This window comes from Daphnia carinata, chromosome 6, assembly GCF_022539665.2.
Source record: "Daphnia carinata strain CSIRO-1 chromosome 6, CSIRO_AGI_Dcar_HiC_V3, whole genome shotgun sequence".
NCBI classification, from domain to species: Eukaryota; Metazoa; Arthropoda; class Branchiopoda; order Diplostraca; family Daphniidae; genus Daphnia; species Daphnia carinata.
Genome location: NC_081336.1, coordinates 5,962,991 through 5,980,386, shown reverse-complemented (window position 1 = coordinate 5,980,386; position 17,396 = coordinate 5,962,991). Strand labels below are relative to the sequence as shown.

General features: G+C 43.3%; 1 protein-coding gene across 1 annotated transcript; it reads right to left on the bottom strand.

Moving 5' to 3' along the window:
- Positions 1–1,206: 1,206 nt before the first annotated feature.
- LOC130702282 (uncharacterized) lies at positions 1,207–17,328 on the bottom strand. The gene is given in 21 exon segments (XM_057523949.2): positions 1,207–2,024; positions 2,148–2,318; positions 2,437–2,611; positions 2,718–2,866; positions 2,943–3,010; positions 3,117–3,264; positions 3,338–3,447; positions 3,555–3,686; positions 3,751–3,854; positions 4,592–4,755; positions 4,863–4,957; positions 5,033–5,261; positions 5,344–5,435; positions 5,502–5,839; positions 5,949–6,041; positions 6,205–6,321; positions 6,427–6,531; positions 6,680–6,757; positions 6,854–6,931; positions 11,722–16,150; positions 16,152–17,328. Coding segments are annotated over 21 exon segments (8,211 nt in total). The 5' UTR covers positions 17,192–17,328; the 3' UTR covers positions 1,207–1,728.
- Positions 17,329–17,396: the final 68 nt, after the last annotated feature.

The window sequence follows — 17,396 nt, the reverse complement described above, 5'->3', positions numbered from 1 at the left end:
ATTTTAGAATTCCCCTTTCTCATGCTTTCTGTGCCATAATTGTAATTTCTTCTATTAAACAAATTAAGGTTCGAATATAAAGCCATGTTCTGTCTATCAAGAGAAAATTAAAACTATGTGCCTCATTTATTGATTCAACTATTTTCACGTCGTTCGTCGTGCGGCTTCTATCCGATTGGGATTTTTAAAAAGTGCGTGGATTTATTTTTCGCTGAAGTGTTCCCAGTTGGTTCAGTGTTCCACGTGAATGCACTGGAACAGGAAATAGATACCTATAGTGCTACACAAGTATCTTGCCATCTTTTTCGACTAAACGTAAATACTCAGTTAAATGCGGCAACTGCTTCAACTGATGTGTGTGAGGGGGGGGGGGGGGGGTGAAGACAGTAGGGGAAGGAAATATACAGACAAGAAGACCGTATAATGTAACCACACGTATAACCATCCTACGCAAGATGCAAGCGTATAGGACTCGATGACGCGCAAAACAAACAGCAGTCACAGTTTCCAGACACGACTGGACCCTTCCGTGGGCTGTTCTAAATATTTAGGTTTCGTTGGCCTGCCCGTAGCCATCACAGACAGGAGACATGCGGCGGCAAATGTCGGCCATCGTTTTATTTTTTTTCTTATTCACTGTACGCGTACACCTCTTTCGCTTGCAACATCCCCTCGTTCTTTCCGCTTATTCCGCGCCTGTTTCTTTGGACCAACGTGTGCCTTTTTTTTTTTTCCCGACTCTTTAGGTGCATGGCTTCCAAAAAGGATTCTATTAAGTCGAAAGAAGGTTTCTGATGTGGATCACTCGTCAGCACAAGGATTCCGCTAACCTTAGCAATACCAATGGCAGTGCACTGCAACTGGACAGTGTTCTCTTTCACCCGTACACACGTTGGGTCTACAACGTAGACATAGCACAGCCAAGATGAGGCTAGCATACGGTGTGTTATTATTATTATTAGTTCTTTCCCCCCCCCCCCCCCAGTTTAAATGTACAGCACCTTTATGTTTAGCTGTTGCCCTATCCAGGTCAACTTTTTAATCGCTGAATCGTTTTTTTTTTTATTATTTGGTTTTATATTCATATAGAGCAAGAAAAATAAAGGCGTGGTTTTTCTGATGCAAAAACGTGATAGATATGAGAGAGTACATTGATGATCTACAAGACATTGGTGTCAACAACGAGGAAAAATATGCTTGCAAACATTGTCGAGCACTTTTGCCGTATAATCTCAAATCCGCCCTCTGAACAGAATCCAAAACAAAAACAGTTTGATGGAGAATATTAATTTGTTTTTTAGGTAATATACAGTATACCAAAATATAAAAGACGTCTACAGTATAGCAGATATATAGACCAACGACAAAACGAAGGAAATGAACGCGAGCAGTTGACAGCAGACCGACGAATGGGTTAGAAAATATTGATCGAATATAACATTACGTGCATCAATAAAATTACGGCGCTCAAGTGTAAGCGCATTGTCATTTCGAATGGACTAGACGTGAAAATCAAAAGTCAAAGAAAAAAAGAAAAAAAAAGGAAAACCCTAAACATTTTTCGAAGATGTCCAGGTTCTAGGTGTGCGCATCCTAGCCGTCCGTTTTGCACATCGCAGGGATTGGGTTGGCGGAAAAGCTAGACAGTGCGCATACCAGGCGATACATTGGTAGGGTTTAGGGTATCACAACCGCAACTGCATCAGAAATAGTTGCGGGGCAGTAAACTCAGACTTGCCAAAGCAAAAGATGATTTGTTGAGTCTTCGCGGCCGACGCTGTCAGACAATCCACTGTGCCGGAAATCCTCGTAGCCATCGCCGCCCGAAATGACCAACAGCCGAGTACCGTGACTCGAGACGTTAGTCGACGACGATATGACGCTCGCCAAAGAGTCTTTGTTCTTCAATGACAGACCGTGGTGAGCGTTATGGTGTAGGCGAGAAGAGCGCAGCAAGTGCGAGTCACGGATGGATTCGACGCATGTAAGGAACCGGACGTGGCCAGTATGTCCGTGCGATAAACCTGCGAAAATCAATATTCACGTAAACAATCGTGCAAGACTAAGTGCAAACCTCGTCGAACATGTACTGACAATATCCCACGCTTTTTTTTTATTTATTTCTTTGTTTTGATTTTATTTTCTACCTGTAACACAAGGTGGAGAAGATAGCCGGGACGATGTCGGAGTCAGATGTGGAGTAGGAATGGTCAGGATCACCCCGGCGCTAGTACCAACCCACAAAAGATCACGACACACCATCATGGACGTGACACGCAAGCAGGCGGCCTTATGTTGACGAATTATATCATCGCAACCTAAAATAAATGGCAACAAAAAATTGCTATCAATTATAACATGTCTCGAGCAGGATCGATGTGCTTGATTCTCCTCCCCAACAACGATGACGTCAAAAAAGAGAGAAAAACGTGATACCTGAAAGCATCTTGTTTACGGCAGGAGCCAAATTGACGTCAGAAATGCACTCGTGAGTGAGCGCGTGAAAAAGTCGGACGACTGCCGACCCCTGCATTGCCACCCACACGCCTAATCCGTTGCATGCCAAACTCAGTACATTCCTCTGCGAATCAGAACTCACAGCGAAATCGTCCTGTAAGGAAAGCCAATATTTAAACAACTTTACGCATAGAAATACTGGAAAAATAAAATCAAATAATTGAAATCTCAGACAGGATTGATGTAAATAGCAATAATACATCAATCGACAAGGTAGACGTGTTGAGTATCTTGACGGTATTCTGAGAGGTGCACCAGAGGCCACTGCCTACGGGTAGCATGCGCGTAACTGGCCCTATTATGCTACCAACTGCAACGCATTTCGGTTCGCTGATGTTCCATATCCCACCTGAACAATTGCGGTGGAAAATGTGAAATAAAGAACAAACAAACAGAGAAATCGAATACAAGTCCGTGACAATTACTTGGTGAGCGTTGATAAATCAATACATCTCCATTGGCGAGCGATGCGAAAACGCAATTATCCATGTACCTGAAGTCAATGAAATATAGACATTTTTCATGAAGACGTGAACAAAGGAACACGACTGGAGTTCGGAATGCGTTAAGGTCAAATCAATGAAAGCAAAAGGGCTTACACGAGGCACAAAACAGCTGCGCCTTGCTGTATTCGTGTACGATTCTTTTTTAATCGAATGTTTTCACCACAGTGGTAAATGTGGATGCAACCGTCCTCTGTTCCCAACCACATAGTTGCTTGATTCGTTGTATCGGCTTCCTCAGTGGCTAAATAAACATCAATATAATAAAATGACGTAAGGAATTAAAAGAAAAATGACAGACAGAACGTCAAAGGTACCGGGTAAAACATTAACTTCAATGGGAATGGAGTCGGAACGGTATCGATTATAATTGGCAGGATCTTCGTCAGCACTGTCTTCGCTTCCGGAACTTTCAGAACTGGATTCACTGTGAAAATGCAATACAGAAAATGCGTTAAAAAAAATTATTATTTATTCGTCTTTGAAGGCTTCTTCAAACGTATTGCGTCATCGCAAATGAATACGTGTAAGCACCTTTCAAGTTCGAATTTGTTGCAGACAGAAGATTTGATTTCGTTCGGGTTACTGGCGCAAAATGTCGAGGATTCAAACTTGGAGTCGTTCTTAAACATGGATCTGCCTAAATTGCTGGCTGATTCGTCTGTCCTAGAAAATCAAATTAAACCAAGTATTTAGTGCCATTTGCAACAGAGAAATATGTACGAGTTACGTCGAAGGTGCGGCTGGAATGGCTGCTATACAGGTAATGCGAGCGTTGCATACTCCGTTGCATGACGTAACATTCGGTTCGGGATGTAGACTAAGTATGCATACCTGTGACAGAAGCATGCCAAATTACATTCTTGCTAAATTTCTAACACAATTAGTTGGGCTTTTGTAAACTAAGCACACCAGTAAATATATTTTGTCCGCTGCCAATGATTTTCTAAAACATTTCTAACCCAATATAAAATGGTCAAATAAAAAAAGCTAGATGTACCAAATTACCCTTTTACTGTTCTTCTATCGAGAAACGCGTTGTATATTAAATTATATTTCCACTTTGTTCTAACTTTACCACTTTATGCTTTTCCCGTCCATGTTTACTCCTTTGGACGATAGCTGTACCACAAAGCTGCCTTATCCTTATCTCGAAGCGGTTGGATATCTTAAAGAATGATCATCTTATAACAATAAATTTGATTTCAATGATTCAGCATTTTTCTAGGAACCTAAATTCAAAGGAAATCAGCAGTTTAAAAACAGGGTCAAATGACATAAGAGTCCAAATTCTTCGACATCCTTCAATTTAGAAAACATGTAAATTCTACCGCAAAACCCTAAGCAGTGTCAGTAAAGATAAATACTGTTTCACTCAGCCGGAAAATACCCACTTTCCTTTTTCCTCGAAATTCTGTTTGTTTACTTATTATGGAAACTTTTCTTCTTAAACAGACATACTGTGCTCTATCCGCCCCCAACCCCCCTTCCTCCCTTTTGTTTAGTACGACTACCAGGAGTGAGGACAACGCCCAAATAGACCGTATAACTAGAACAGGGACGACTTTTACTTGACCAACGTAACCGTCACTATTGCAGACCCAAACGTCATTGAGGTGTTGAGTATTCCAAGTTACTGTTGGAGCAGCACAAGTGAATTGTAGACCGGCTCGTGTTTTACGTATTGGCAACGGCATTAAGAATTCGGGTGGAGGTCGGCGTTCAGGAGACATAGCTGAATAGAAATCAATGAAAAAAATTCCACATTGAAATGAACGCACTTGTTTGCACGGAATGTAAACCAGCGTTTAGTGAATGCAACATGCTCTGATATAAGCGTACCTCTGAGCTTAAGCTTAGTTTCAGTAAACGACTCCTCCCAACTTGCTCGCTTTTCTGAGGTGGCGAAGGCCACGGACAGGGTCTCAATGCCATCGCTGTTGACAAAATAATGACCCGAATTAAAGGAAAACTATTGAGGGTATGTAAACTACTTTTAACTAGGAAATTACCGGGTGCAAATGGATAGCGCTAGGGTGGCCAACTGCGAATCCGTCGATATGTTTTGTTTATCGTTCAGCTGTCGTTGAATTCCTTGTTGTATTTCCTTAATTACTTCGTCGAGGGTGGAATGGGACACGTGTAGCAGAGTCACCAGCTCTGTAATTTGATTCAAAATCGCCAAATCTTCTTCTACGTGTTCCAAGTCTTTGGTCGACCGCTTTGAACCCTCATCTTTATCTTTAGGTTTAACCGTTGATTTAAGAATTCATATCAGACAATCAAACTGAGGTTGTGACTAAACATGTTATAATTTGCTTACTTTTGGTCACTTCCAGGTCATCAAGAGGCACCCGCATCAGAAGCTTGAATTTGTTTGCTTCCAAAGTGCTGGCGATTCCGCTAGTCGAATACCTTAAAAAAAAATTAGTTAAATAAACAGGATTCCTTAGGGCTTACATGGCTGTAGGTAGAACTTACGAAGAAGATTTTCGCATGGCAGCGCTCCTTCGTTTGACGCTAGTGATAACAAGTAGATCGGAGAAAAGGAAGAAGCCTCTTTCTTTCCTGGTGCCTAGTGCCGAAGGAATAGTGACGCAGTCATGACGAATAAATGCTCTTTCAGGTGTCGCTAAGTTTCCTGGACCCAGGCCTTCAACAAGACTCTCTAGTTCGCGCAGGGTTGCTTGCTGTTGCTCAGCGCCATAGGCTTCACGCTCGACACAGTTAATCTTAACAGCTAATTCATGGACTTCTTTTTGAGCGTCCAATAAAAGAGCGTGATCAGGATGCTCCCGTGGTGTATGCTTCAGCAACATCTGTTAAAGATAATTCAGCTGGTTATAGCTTTCAACGTCACATTACGAATATCCTCTCCCCTCATGCCGTTCTAAGACATTTAGAACCGAATTTTGGACTCACAATTACCTTAATAAGCAATTCATAGCGAGGTATCCTTTGAACGGGCATAATTAGTAGAGAATCCAGGGCTAGTTTGCCTTTATGCTCTCGGGCGGTGGCCTTTGCACACAAATTGAAAAAGAAAAATGAATAGGGCGATGGGCATTGTGCTAATGGCCTTCACAGAGCACGTATTTATACAGCAGTTCAAAACATTTTCATAGTGTGCCAGCATGAACGTCGTTTTTTTTTCTTAAGGTTTTGTTGTTTGCGCGGGAATTACCTCTAGAAATTTGGAAAAGGCAGATTTGGCCAGACAAGCCGTTTTGATCGCCTCATTTGCGTGTTTCCAATGGTTGATGTAAGCAGTATACGTCTCAATGACCGAAGGTTTAGTGAGCTAAGAAAAACAGAAATGGAAAGGAAAACGTAGACCAAAAATAGTCACACTTAAACCATACTCAGTCACACAAAAAACATATGTAGGTTTTCCGCATATTATTACCGTATCCAGAAAAACACCACCGACGCACTGTTTGATATCCCACGATTCTAAGCGCTTGCGCAATTCCTCCAGAAATACCTCGTGGTGGGCCAAAATAGCTGGAATCTGTAAAACGAATTGTTTATTACTACTGGAACATTTGTTTTTCATTGGATCACAGATATATCACAGTACGGGAGTAACTATAAATAATCGCAACAGTTTTACAGACTTGTAAATTAGCAATTTAACGTTATAATTTTAAAATACAGACCTGATAGAATATTTCATCCACAAGATTTGTTTCCACCAATCCGGAACATTCAGGACTTTTTAATGGTTGTAAATATTTCTGTTGGAAAAGAAAAAAAAAATCAAGTAAATGAAGATTAGACTAAACGAAATCACTGTCGGTAGCCGACATTGTAAAATAATTTTGATTACGAACCGTGACCAAGATCTGAAGAGATTCAACGTAAGACCGCTCCGTATCGTACAACTCGCCAATTGCATGTGTTCGAGTATCCTGCAATAAATATGACATCTTTATTGACTAGTACTTTAGGCAACTCTTACGTGTTGAAAAACGATTTATCGGGCTAATATATTTTTACATAAGTGAAAAATTTCACCTGAAAATCATTTTAAGTTTAATTTCAGGTTGCAATTTCGAACGCAATAAGTCAAATATTTGCATACTTAATTTCGAAATTGTGCTACGTTATTTGGCCATGACGCGATCGTACAATGTACAGTAGTCAAATTTAGCAGAGCGTAATTTTCGAAGATTTCACTAGGGATTATGACGTCTTATTCGGCGGCAAACATTAAACTGGCGTTTGACATCTTTAGGTTGGTAAATGAAAGGAGAAGTTCTACAGTATGCGCAAAACAAAAAGAATGAGGCAGACACTAATCAGGAATTAGTACGTTTCGAAATAATCATCGTGTCAATTTTTAATTGACAAAGGGGGTAGATAATTTGGCTGCATTCGCACTAACATGAAAATATCGGAGTACCAAAATGGAACTAGTCGAAATAATCGAAAAAGAAAAACGTCAATAGTTTACAAATTAGAAAGAAGACAAAGCCAATCAAAATTAGCAAAAAACACAAAAAAAATTCCAGAAAATAGAACATTTTCTCACATATACACAAAGATTTCTTTGGATTTCATACAAGTTCCAATAAATTATTGCTCGAGCAGAATCGTCCCAAAGGGTGTAAAACACTCGAAAATTGGAGTTGATGAGTGTTTGTGTTGTAAGGTTGGCAACTCAAAATTTGGTTGTAAGAAATTCAGAATCTTTCGAGGTTTTACGGATTCTGTGAGATTCTACAAGATTCTGCAAAATCTTTTATGTTTTCCAAAGAGTCTGCGATATTTTCGTTACATCGCGATTCAATCGAGTACCGATCACGAAACCTTAATGATTTTTTTGTTTTAAATGAAAATAGCGTTTTTATTGTAATTTTTTGCTTTTGCTATGGTTTCTTTACAAATCTTAAGGTCAAATTGGCCAAAAAATGCCGGGGCTGCCTGACCTGCTACCGCCCCAAAAAATGGTTGATCGGGTCATATCGGGTTTTCATTTTTTTCCTAAGATCGGGTTCGGGTTCAGTAAATGAGTGCACACTTTCAGTTTCAAATGAATTTGTTCTATCTTGGTACGAGTGGTAACATTTCTTGGCGCGCGTGGATTTCCTGCATCTTTAGCAGCTAAAAAATGTCCATTAATTAAGATTTTGCAAGATTTTGCAAGTTCACAGATTCTATGAGATTCTATGAGAACCTGGCGAATTTGTGGGATTTTGGGAGATATTAAGAGATTCTAGAATGTGTTGCTCCCAACTAGAATAAAGTCAACGTGATTGCCGTATTACTGCACAGTTTGATAACCTTCACATTTTAAAGTTTCCTTAATTTTAAACGGTTTTAAATGTCCTATTTAAATGTAGCAACCCGTAAAAAAAATCATTTTGGGCATACAGGGCTCAAATGCCGTAGCCAAACACGGTATGTTTTTAATTAGGTACCCTATAGACAGATCGATGAAGGCTGAGAGCTTACACAGTCCCTGCTGGAAGGACAAGAATAGTTGCTGGGCGACGAAGTCAAAAAGGCCGTCAACGACGAACGATCCAGTTTGTCGGAGAATGGCGCATCAGAATGCCGACTGCTTCTCATGAAATCACTGCTAATGACAGTGCCGGCTTCTGTTTCTGTACTAGTAGAATTGCCGGGAAAAGGGCTTGGCGTAACAGAAGGTGAAACTAGTGGTATAGGCATTTCTTTCGTACGAATTGTCTCTGACTCTGAAGCGTTATCTTGAATCAGAGACGTACTACTACAGTCTCCCTCGCTGGGGCTGACTGCAGCATTGATCGGTGGACCTTTACAATCGACCGCGTGATGCTGACGCTCTGACATTTTCCAACGCTCTCCGTAGGCTTCGCAGTTGTACTGGCACTGTTGTGTCTCAGCATCAACGATAGCAGTGTAAGACAATTTTCGTTTCATGACTTGCGATTACACGACATCAGCTGTTTGTAACTATCGATGTCCTGAACTTGCCACAAGAGCATACTGGTTACACTTTCGCAGCCACGTATTGGATATCTAAACAAAAATCTCAGATATTGTTCAATACAGGTTGTATCACTTGTACGTTAACTCACAATAAGACTGGCGTATCGGCAAGCTATCACCCACACGAAAATGTCGACTAGTTGCATCTGCTTGTCTGCAGAATCCGTCAGGCAACACCAGTATTACTAACAATAATGCCTTAGCAGCATTCTACCGGTTCACGCAACAACGCAGGCGCGTTCATGCCACAGCCAGAAACACGTAATAGTCGCGCATGTGCCATTGTCATCAATCGGAAAATTTAACTACTTTTTCTACCGTCTCCTCGGCTGTCTTGAATATCCGAATAGTTTTTGACGCTCCTGTTAAGTACAACCAGGACACTTCGTCGCTTCTGGCATTATTTCATTTGTTCCTCTAAAATGGGGCTATAAAAGTGTTTTCTGATATGACCCTTTAACACAACAGCAGGAAAATGATGGCGCAGTATTTACTCTGTCAACCTTTTCGCTGTTAGTATTCTACGATAGTGACATATCACAAAGACTGATGTTCAGGTAAAACCAATCATCGATGAGCAAAGTGGGATAGGAGTGGAATTGGAAACGCAAAAAGCCACTGCTTGAACTTTCAATTGCTTGCAACACAGAATTGAGATACTAAATCAGCAAGTGGTATTTGAATCGGGTCCCTCTTCTGTTAGAAAATGTTTGTTCATTTTCTTCTTCTTCATTGGTTACACAAAAATGCATAATGGGTGAAGGCCGAAAGCATGCATTTACATCGTTTGGTCGCAGTCTACTAGGTTTTGACAGAGTTAACACGATTTTCTTGTTTCTTTTCCAGTTCAGGGATAGCTTACAGTTATTTTCTTTTTTCGATCCATTGTCCTTCGAATAACCAAGTTATGCGGAAAATTACCTACCGCAACAATAATTTAAAAACGCGTTTTCCCGTTTTACTCGCTCTGCACATTAATGCAACCCAACTGCAACACAAAGGCAAACGCCATTTTCAGATCATATCTAGTCTCGTTGTAGCCAAAATTTACATGGTTGCTTAGGGAGTTATTATGCAAAATTTTAAGAATTCCATCAGCACAACCTACTTAAGCTTTTGCCTAATTTGGCAATATTTAAAATAAAAAATTTGATGCCAGAATCCACTGTCAGTTTTACTAGTTGAAGTACTGGTCCAGTTGGTACAGAAATACGGTTAAAAGACTTCAAAGAACACAGACCCTTATGGTATAGCAGGTAACTAGTTGTTAAGATTTGGGACATGATATAACTGCAATCGCGTGATAGTCAATTTGATTAGGGAGGTGTATTCCTTCCTTTTAGATCACAAAACAACCTCTGAAAACCTTAAAATGAAGAAATAAAAATGCGGAATAATGGGCTGATAATTTGTGTCCAACTTCTCTAAGCTATGGGATTATTTCCGCGTAAAACCAGTTTTCTTTCAACTAATTTTTCTTCGCAGATTGGAGTAGTTGACCGAATCAGATGATAAAAAACCTATTGCTGTGTAAGAAAACGTAACTGTTTGAATGCAAATCTATTTTGAACTTCTGTTGTATAACAAAAAGATTCACTCGGAAATCTGCTACGTTAATATCTTTGCTGCAGGGTTATTAGGTCCATGAAGGACGTGTACAATTATTGCTTTTGTGTCACCGCTTTGCGGTTAAACTGTTGTTTCCGAGACAATTTCGAGGCACTTCAGTATACAGTACATTAGCTGTTGCAATCTTACATATTCGATCAAAATTATGATAAAAACGTACGAGCTTCAGATCACCAGACGAGCGTTGAGAGTTGAGTTGAGAGTTGCAGATCCTACGGATTGCTATATCCGAGTTGTTTTTAAAGGCTCAGGTGAGTGTTCCTTGCCGTTTCTTCCACATTAAGAGAGTAAAACTAATACGAATAGAAAACACGTGTCACGTGTTTTAGTTACGAATTTCGACGAAAACAGGACGAGTGACGGCGCAGTCGATAGGTTTTGCAATTACAAAAAAAAACACGAGTTAATCAAAAGGGAGTCTTGACTACATCACAAGACGGAAAATAGCAGCAAAGAAAACACAGGTTCAATAAGCCTGGTTTTCTGTGAAAAGGTTTTGGGAACGGGGTTTTGGATTCCTCGTCATAAGATCCCAGACTGTGTCTATTGTAGATCGTCACATGTTGGCACCTCGCCACCCGACGTAAGACACTCTCCCCCTCCCTTGTGATTCGTAAATGCAATGTAAATTGCAAATGTAAATGATTCAACGTAACGTAACGTTTGCATGGAGTCTTAAATCAGGAGGGGTATTTGGGTTTTTTCATAATTCCAATTTCCTTGAGAAGTTGCCGAAAAAAAAATCCGCGCATGGTAGCTTTGCGAGCAGTCATGTCAGAACAACCTGCAATGTGCGGATCATTTTCCACATTTTCTCTGGGAAGTTTGTAAAACAAAGGTTTAAAGGAAGTAAAGCTTTGACGTGATATGAGCACATACTATCAGAATCATTTGTCCAGGAGGGCAATAAAGATCATAGTTGCAAATTAGCAACACAACAAGGATTACACGAAAAAGGATTCAAGTCTACGTCTAGTTTTTGCATCGAATTTCGTTGATACGGCTGCCATCTAACGGTCACAGGAAACGTATAGGGACAATCACGACGATGCAGGATTTATGCTTCTTATGATATTCTATGTTTTCTAGCACTTACCCTTGAACGTTTGGCCGATCCCAGTCTTGTAACCGGGAGATGGTCAGTGTTGCTGGACTCTGAGTTTAGCAGCTGGGCGGTGGATCTGCTCAGTGAACTAAGCGACGTCAATTCCAGTAAGTCAGGTTCGTCCTCAGACGTAAATCCACCTTCGTGTAATACAAGTTGGCACGGACTCGATAACGTACGCTGATGCGATGGCAGTGGGATGGCTTTTATATGGGCACCGCTTTCTATCCCTATCGGTAGGGCATGGCGGTTATCCAAACAACCCAGAGGAGGCGACGACATGGCCGGAAGTAAGTTGGCGCCTGTCATATGGTTACCCACCTCTGAGTCGCTGTCCAGCAAATCATAAGGGGCATTTGCACTGCTTTTACGCTTTGGTACGGTAAGTCGTTGATGGCGAGATGATCGGTCGGAGATGTCAATCGGTAGGCTGGTGGCATTGTATCCAATTTTCAGTTGTGAATCGTCCAGTGAATGAGATGTGGAAGGACTAGCAGAATTTTGTCGAACACTAGCCGTTACGCTTGCCCAATTGGATGACACTGGCTCACTGATAAGGGTGTGCGTGCCACACGAAGTTGGCGGACTCAACGGCCTCGGCGAGCTGGATTTGGCATCACGATTCCCGCGTGGACTAAGTTCGCGAAGGAAACTAAGATCTTCGTTCCGTTTAGCATACATTTTATTGAATTCTGATTTATTCATTTCTGCTTCTAACATTTCGCCATACGGGCCACGAAGAGGCCTGCGTTTCAGCCCGTAACGCCTAGGATTTTGAGGGCTCCTCTGAACTTTTTCGGTGGATAGGTTGAACGCACCGGTTTCTAGGTCAGAACAAAATGGGGATAGCGACATGTGATGAGTTTCCGGATTGGCGCTACTCAGCTCGGGCGCTAGCGTCACCGAAAGCGATACCATTAGGCGATGATTCGCCTTTGCCGGTGCATTGGTTTCACTGTCGAGAATGGATGCAGCTTCGTGTTCCTCACAATGCTTCTCGTCAATCTTTGCGACCTGGAGGTGCTGGGCCTCATTTGGGCTAGCTTGTTTCAAGAGGTCTTCGCATGCAGAGTCCTCTACTTCATCTGACTCAACTGAGGCATAATGCCCTTCTTTCACCAAAAGTTGGCATTGTGGAATTTCACGAACGAAAGTGTCTGTTACAATTTCATTATCATCCAAAGTCGAGCCCACAAGAAGACAAGATGCGCAAGACGGAATTTCCGCACCAGGTTCCTCTGGAATTTCGAGCGCCTGAGAGCGGTTGGTCAGAGAAATTTCTACCAGTGAATACTTTGGTGTCGGGTGGCTTGTGCATTTTTCGGCTGCGGTATGAATGGGTTGAAAACGATTAGTGGTCTCGTTGAAGGTGGGGCTCCCTACGCTTGGGTCGCGTTCGGCGCGTTGGCTGTCTTCGTTGTCTGCAGTGAAGTGTGTTGTGTTGGCCTTGTCCACATTGTCAGTAGATGTTGCGTCGGCATCTTCGGGAGAAGATAGTCTGCTTGCTCCCCTGATTCGCAAAAGATTGTTCTCATCACCGTACATTAAGTACATTTGGTTCGACCAGCAGGAAGCTGGCGGGAATGTCAGGGAACGGCCTCTGTCGGACTTCGGGTGAAAGCGCCTATTATTTCCCGCGCAATTATCAATAACCGTCGACGAATGACGACGGCGTCGCTTCGAACCTTTTCTTGCAACTGCCGACCTTTTGTTAGTCACGTCATTTGGCGGTTTATCGGCGTCTGCAAGTGAAGTAGTCAAGATATCCGGATGTAAAACAGGTTGGGCGCATGAGTTCGATGTGGGCAGTTCATCAAATGCTTGGCATGTCTCGTCAGGTTTCACCAGAGGATCGACTATGGTAGAAGATTCTCTTATCAAATGGACTGGGCAGCTATCGTCAGAAGGGTTCCAGCCATTTTCTTCTCGCTCAAAATTGGTGGCCAGCCGCAAGAGCTCGTTTAGCCAAGGTCGGCTTTCGGAATGGTCTGAAGTCCTTACCACACTGTTTCTTGACGACGCACCCGAAGACTCCACGCTGGGCGAAAGTACTGGAATGGGCTCGCCAAACTGAGCTGCCACTTCTAAATCGGCCAAGCGATCCAGCGTGCTGTCACGCGTAGCGGCCCTTAATCGCAGCAGGTGGTTATTGAGCTCAAGCAAATCCAGTACAGGCAAAGGCTTTGCATTTGTCAAAAGTTCGGCGTCAGTACGGGTCTCCGATACGTCTAGCTCGTTAGTTTCAGCGTCGACATTTGGCAGTGGGCTCAAACGGATTTCAGCGGAAATTGACACCTCTGTGGTTTCGTAAGAAGTTAAATCGACGGCCTCAGCTGCTTCTTCTTTGACTTCGTTTGCCACTTCAGGCAGACAAGTTGTATGGCCAACGTACTGGAACACGCCGAAACCTTTCGAAGTAGGCAAAGCTTCGGTATTTTGATTAGAATCATTGACCGACGGTGGCTTCGCCAATTCCTCGCCATTCAGTAGTGTATCGGAGCACAATTTTTGATTCTTTGTCACCAACTCGAGCTCCTCAGGATTTAGATTGTTCAATTCCTCCAGCTCTTTGGTGGACTCATCCGTAAGCTTGCGACAAAAAGGTGTCCCATCGTCTTTTGTTAAGCAATCACGGTGAACTAAAGTATGAAATGAGCTAGACTGGCACGTGGTGTCTTTAATAGTTTCAGAATCACTTGTGTTTGAGATCGCAATTGGAACCGTAGAAATGCCTTTCTTGTCCTCTGCTACGTGGAATTTGGAGATGTTTGATGTTTCTCCGCAATTGCGCTCGTTGATTTTCAGCCGGCGAGGAAGTGAACCAGAATAGGGCAAGCTGGAGTTGCTGGCTACGTCTCTTCCTATGCTATATGTTACAGGTTTCAAAGTTATAGATGTCCTCGGTCGTCGATTGTATGTTCCATCCGCACCGACGTCGATCTGGGAGAAGGAAGCACTACGAAATGGGATGGTGCGCTGCTGGTATGTTCCGACCATGATTCGAGGATTCAATTTGGATAGGGTGAGATGGACTTCGTCGAAAAAATCATCATTATTTGGAATCGGTTGGTTGTTACTGGATTTGCCTGAGTTGTCCGCAAAGAGATTTTCGTGAGGCTGGTAGCGTACTTCAGTTGTCGGCAAAACTGGCACTTCTGCAGACAGAGATCCTTCTGATGCCGGCGTGGCGTCTGGAACAATGCTTACGCCTGTCGTATCGCCGTTCTCCAAGAAGTTCTCGTTTTTAGGGTAAGAAAAATCAGCCTCTGTTGTATTTTGTGCTGATGCGTTAGATCTTCCTGGAAGGACAAGGTCGGATGTGGATGTGGCGGAATCTTTTTTAGAACGGGAAGATTTTTTCCGTTCGGAACGAAGACGAGGTTGGCGTGGGGGAGCAACAGGGATTGGAGGTAATGGAGGTCGGATTGACTCCTCGGCGGACGCTAGTTGCGTAGGCTCGGGAGACCTGCCTTTCCCGGTTATGTGCGTTGACGACGAGGAAGGCCGAAGCCTTCGAGTTAGTTGGCGCAATTTTTCAACTTTAGTTGATCCAATGTTGGCTTTAGGATAAGTGACGGCTCTACTTGGGCCACTCTCGTCAACTTTCTCCATGATGTCGATTGCAGAATTCGGATATGGAGAACATATTGGCCGGTCTGCACTATAAGCCCGTCGATCTCTGACGGCTTCGCTGTAACAATTACTGGAACTTGTATTAGGTGAACGAGACCGTGCAGGTCGATGAGGAAAAGAAATATTATCTACAACCTTTTCGTTTAGGGGTTCAGTTAACGTCACGTAAAGCGTATCTTTCTTAGTTTTTTTTATTGGCTCGGGAAGAGATTGGCTACTAGCTCGGCCACTGGTATTTCTCGTAAACAGCCTAGGCTTTTGGTCAGCAAACGGCGTAGCTTTCGCCATCGTAGTAGACGTGCAGATGGAGCCATGCAGCCGTGCGAAGTCACTGCATATTGCGTCTTGCTCTTGGCAGCTTTCGGAGCAGTAAGTTTCACAGACCATCTCCTGGTTTTGACTGTTGACGTGATGCTGAGCTTTCTGTGTGGGTGCAGAGGGAGTTAGTGAAGGTGATTGACTCGCGGCCACTTCCGTACCGTCGACAGGCGCGCAAGTAGCGCTTGAGTCGTGAGGCGACGACGTTAACGCCGTGTAAGATAAAGACGTCATTGGTGTCGGAGACTTTCTATCCATTGGTGTTTGGGTAGAAGTGTCAACATAAGGAAGTGGCCCCCAAACCACGTTAGCACAAACGCTCAAAACATTGGGCTCTTGCAATGCTCCTGGCAGCCTCGGAGAATCTACTAAGTGAGGTTCGCGATTGGCCACCACCGCGTCAAAAATCTCGTTTCGTTTGTGATCGGACCGAGTTAATGAACGAGATTTTTCGATCTGTGTGCCCCCGGCTGGGGTTGAGTGATACGACCCGAGCCCGATTTGTACAGAAATCACCAGTGGTTCTATTATTATCCACACGGTACGCCGACTGCTGATGATGGCGGTGCGAAGGTAGGTCGACTACGCGAAGAGAACTATGTTTAGTGCAGCGGTAGAGCGACGCTGCTGCTGTCTGTTGTTGCCAACTTAAATGTTGCTGTGCTTCATCATCAGAAGAGGCTGACTGTTGAAGAATAGTCAAACTGCTATCACTGTTGGGTGGCGGAGAAAATTGCGTCAATAACGACGGGGTTGAGGGATTGGCGTTCAAAGTGGCTGCTGGCACAATTCGTGAAAGGCCTAGTGAACAGGGTGAACCTAAAAACTCTGATGAGCCGTCCTTATATCCGGAGTCTGGCAAAGGCCTGAGATCGAACGGTGACCTATTGAGAACTGTATTATCACCGACAAGTAAGGCACAATTTTGAATTGGATAAGCCAGTTGAATGGAAGCATCGCCGACGGGCTTCTCAACCACAGTGGATAGACGGCGACTGGCCGCGTAGCGGCTGCAAGCTAACAATCCGACAGACGAGAACGGGTAGAAGAGAGAACGGCGTCGCCGTCGATAGGAAGTGGAGGACGACGATACTGAAGACGACGGCAAGGAGGGAAAACTAAAGATAGTTCCGTGGTGGTAGGTGTGTGGCCAACGTGGACTGCAGCCAGGCAGCGATGCTCTATATTTAGAGCTAGGAGATGAAGCAGGGCTAAGGCCAGCAGGAGGGCAGTCGCGACTCAACTCCTCGACAGTGACGACATCGGTGCTGCCATGTTGTTGCATCGACCGGAAATAGGACATTTTCTCCCTTTTTGACACCAGGGGAAGATAATTCCGTGCCCCATCATCGATCCCGGCGCCAGCAAACCGAGTCCACTTTCCCGTACATAAGTTGGCGGTGCTTTCCAACTTGGACACACCGTCTTGATTGAGTGTCAATGAACCTAATCCTCTTCTTTCTGATAGGCGATGTCTTAACTTGCCAGTTTCTGGTGTGTTCACATCCATTGTGCGTCAACTAATCTTATTTACAGGAAATTCACAGAACTGTCCTTGTTCTCCTTTCAAACTGAAGGTTCACAGCGTGTTATGGTATAGCACCTGGTTGAATGACAGCCTAAAATTACGCAAGCTTCAGAAGATGAATTAACATTCACGCTAGACCTATTCAAACACAAGTGAAGCATAACAGTGTAGCAATTGCCGACGCCAT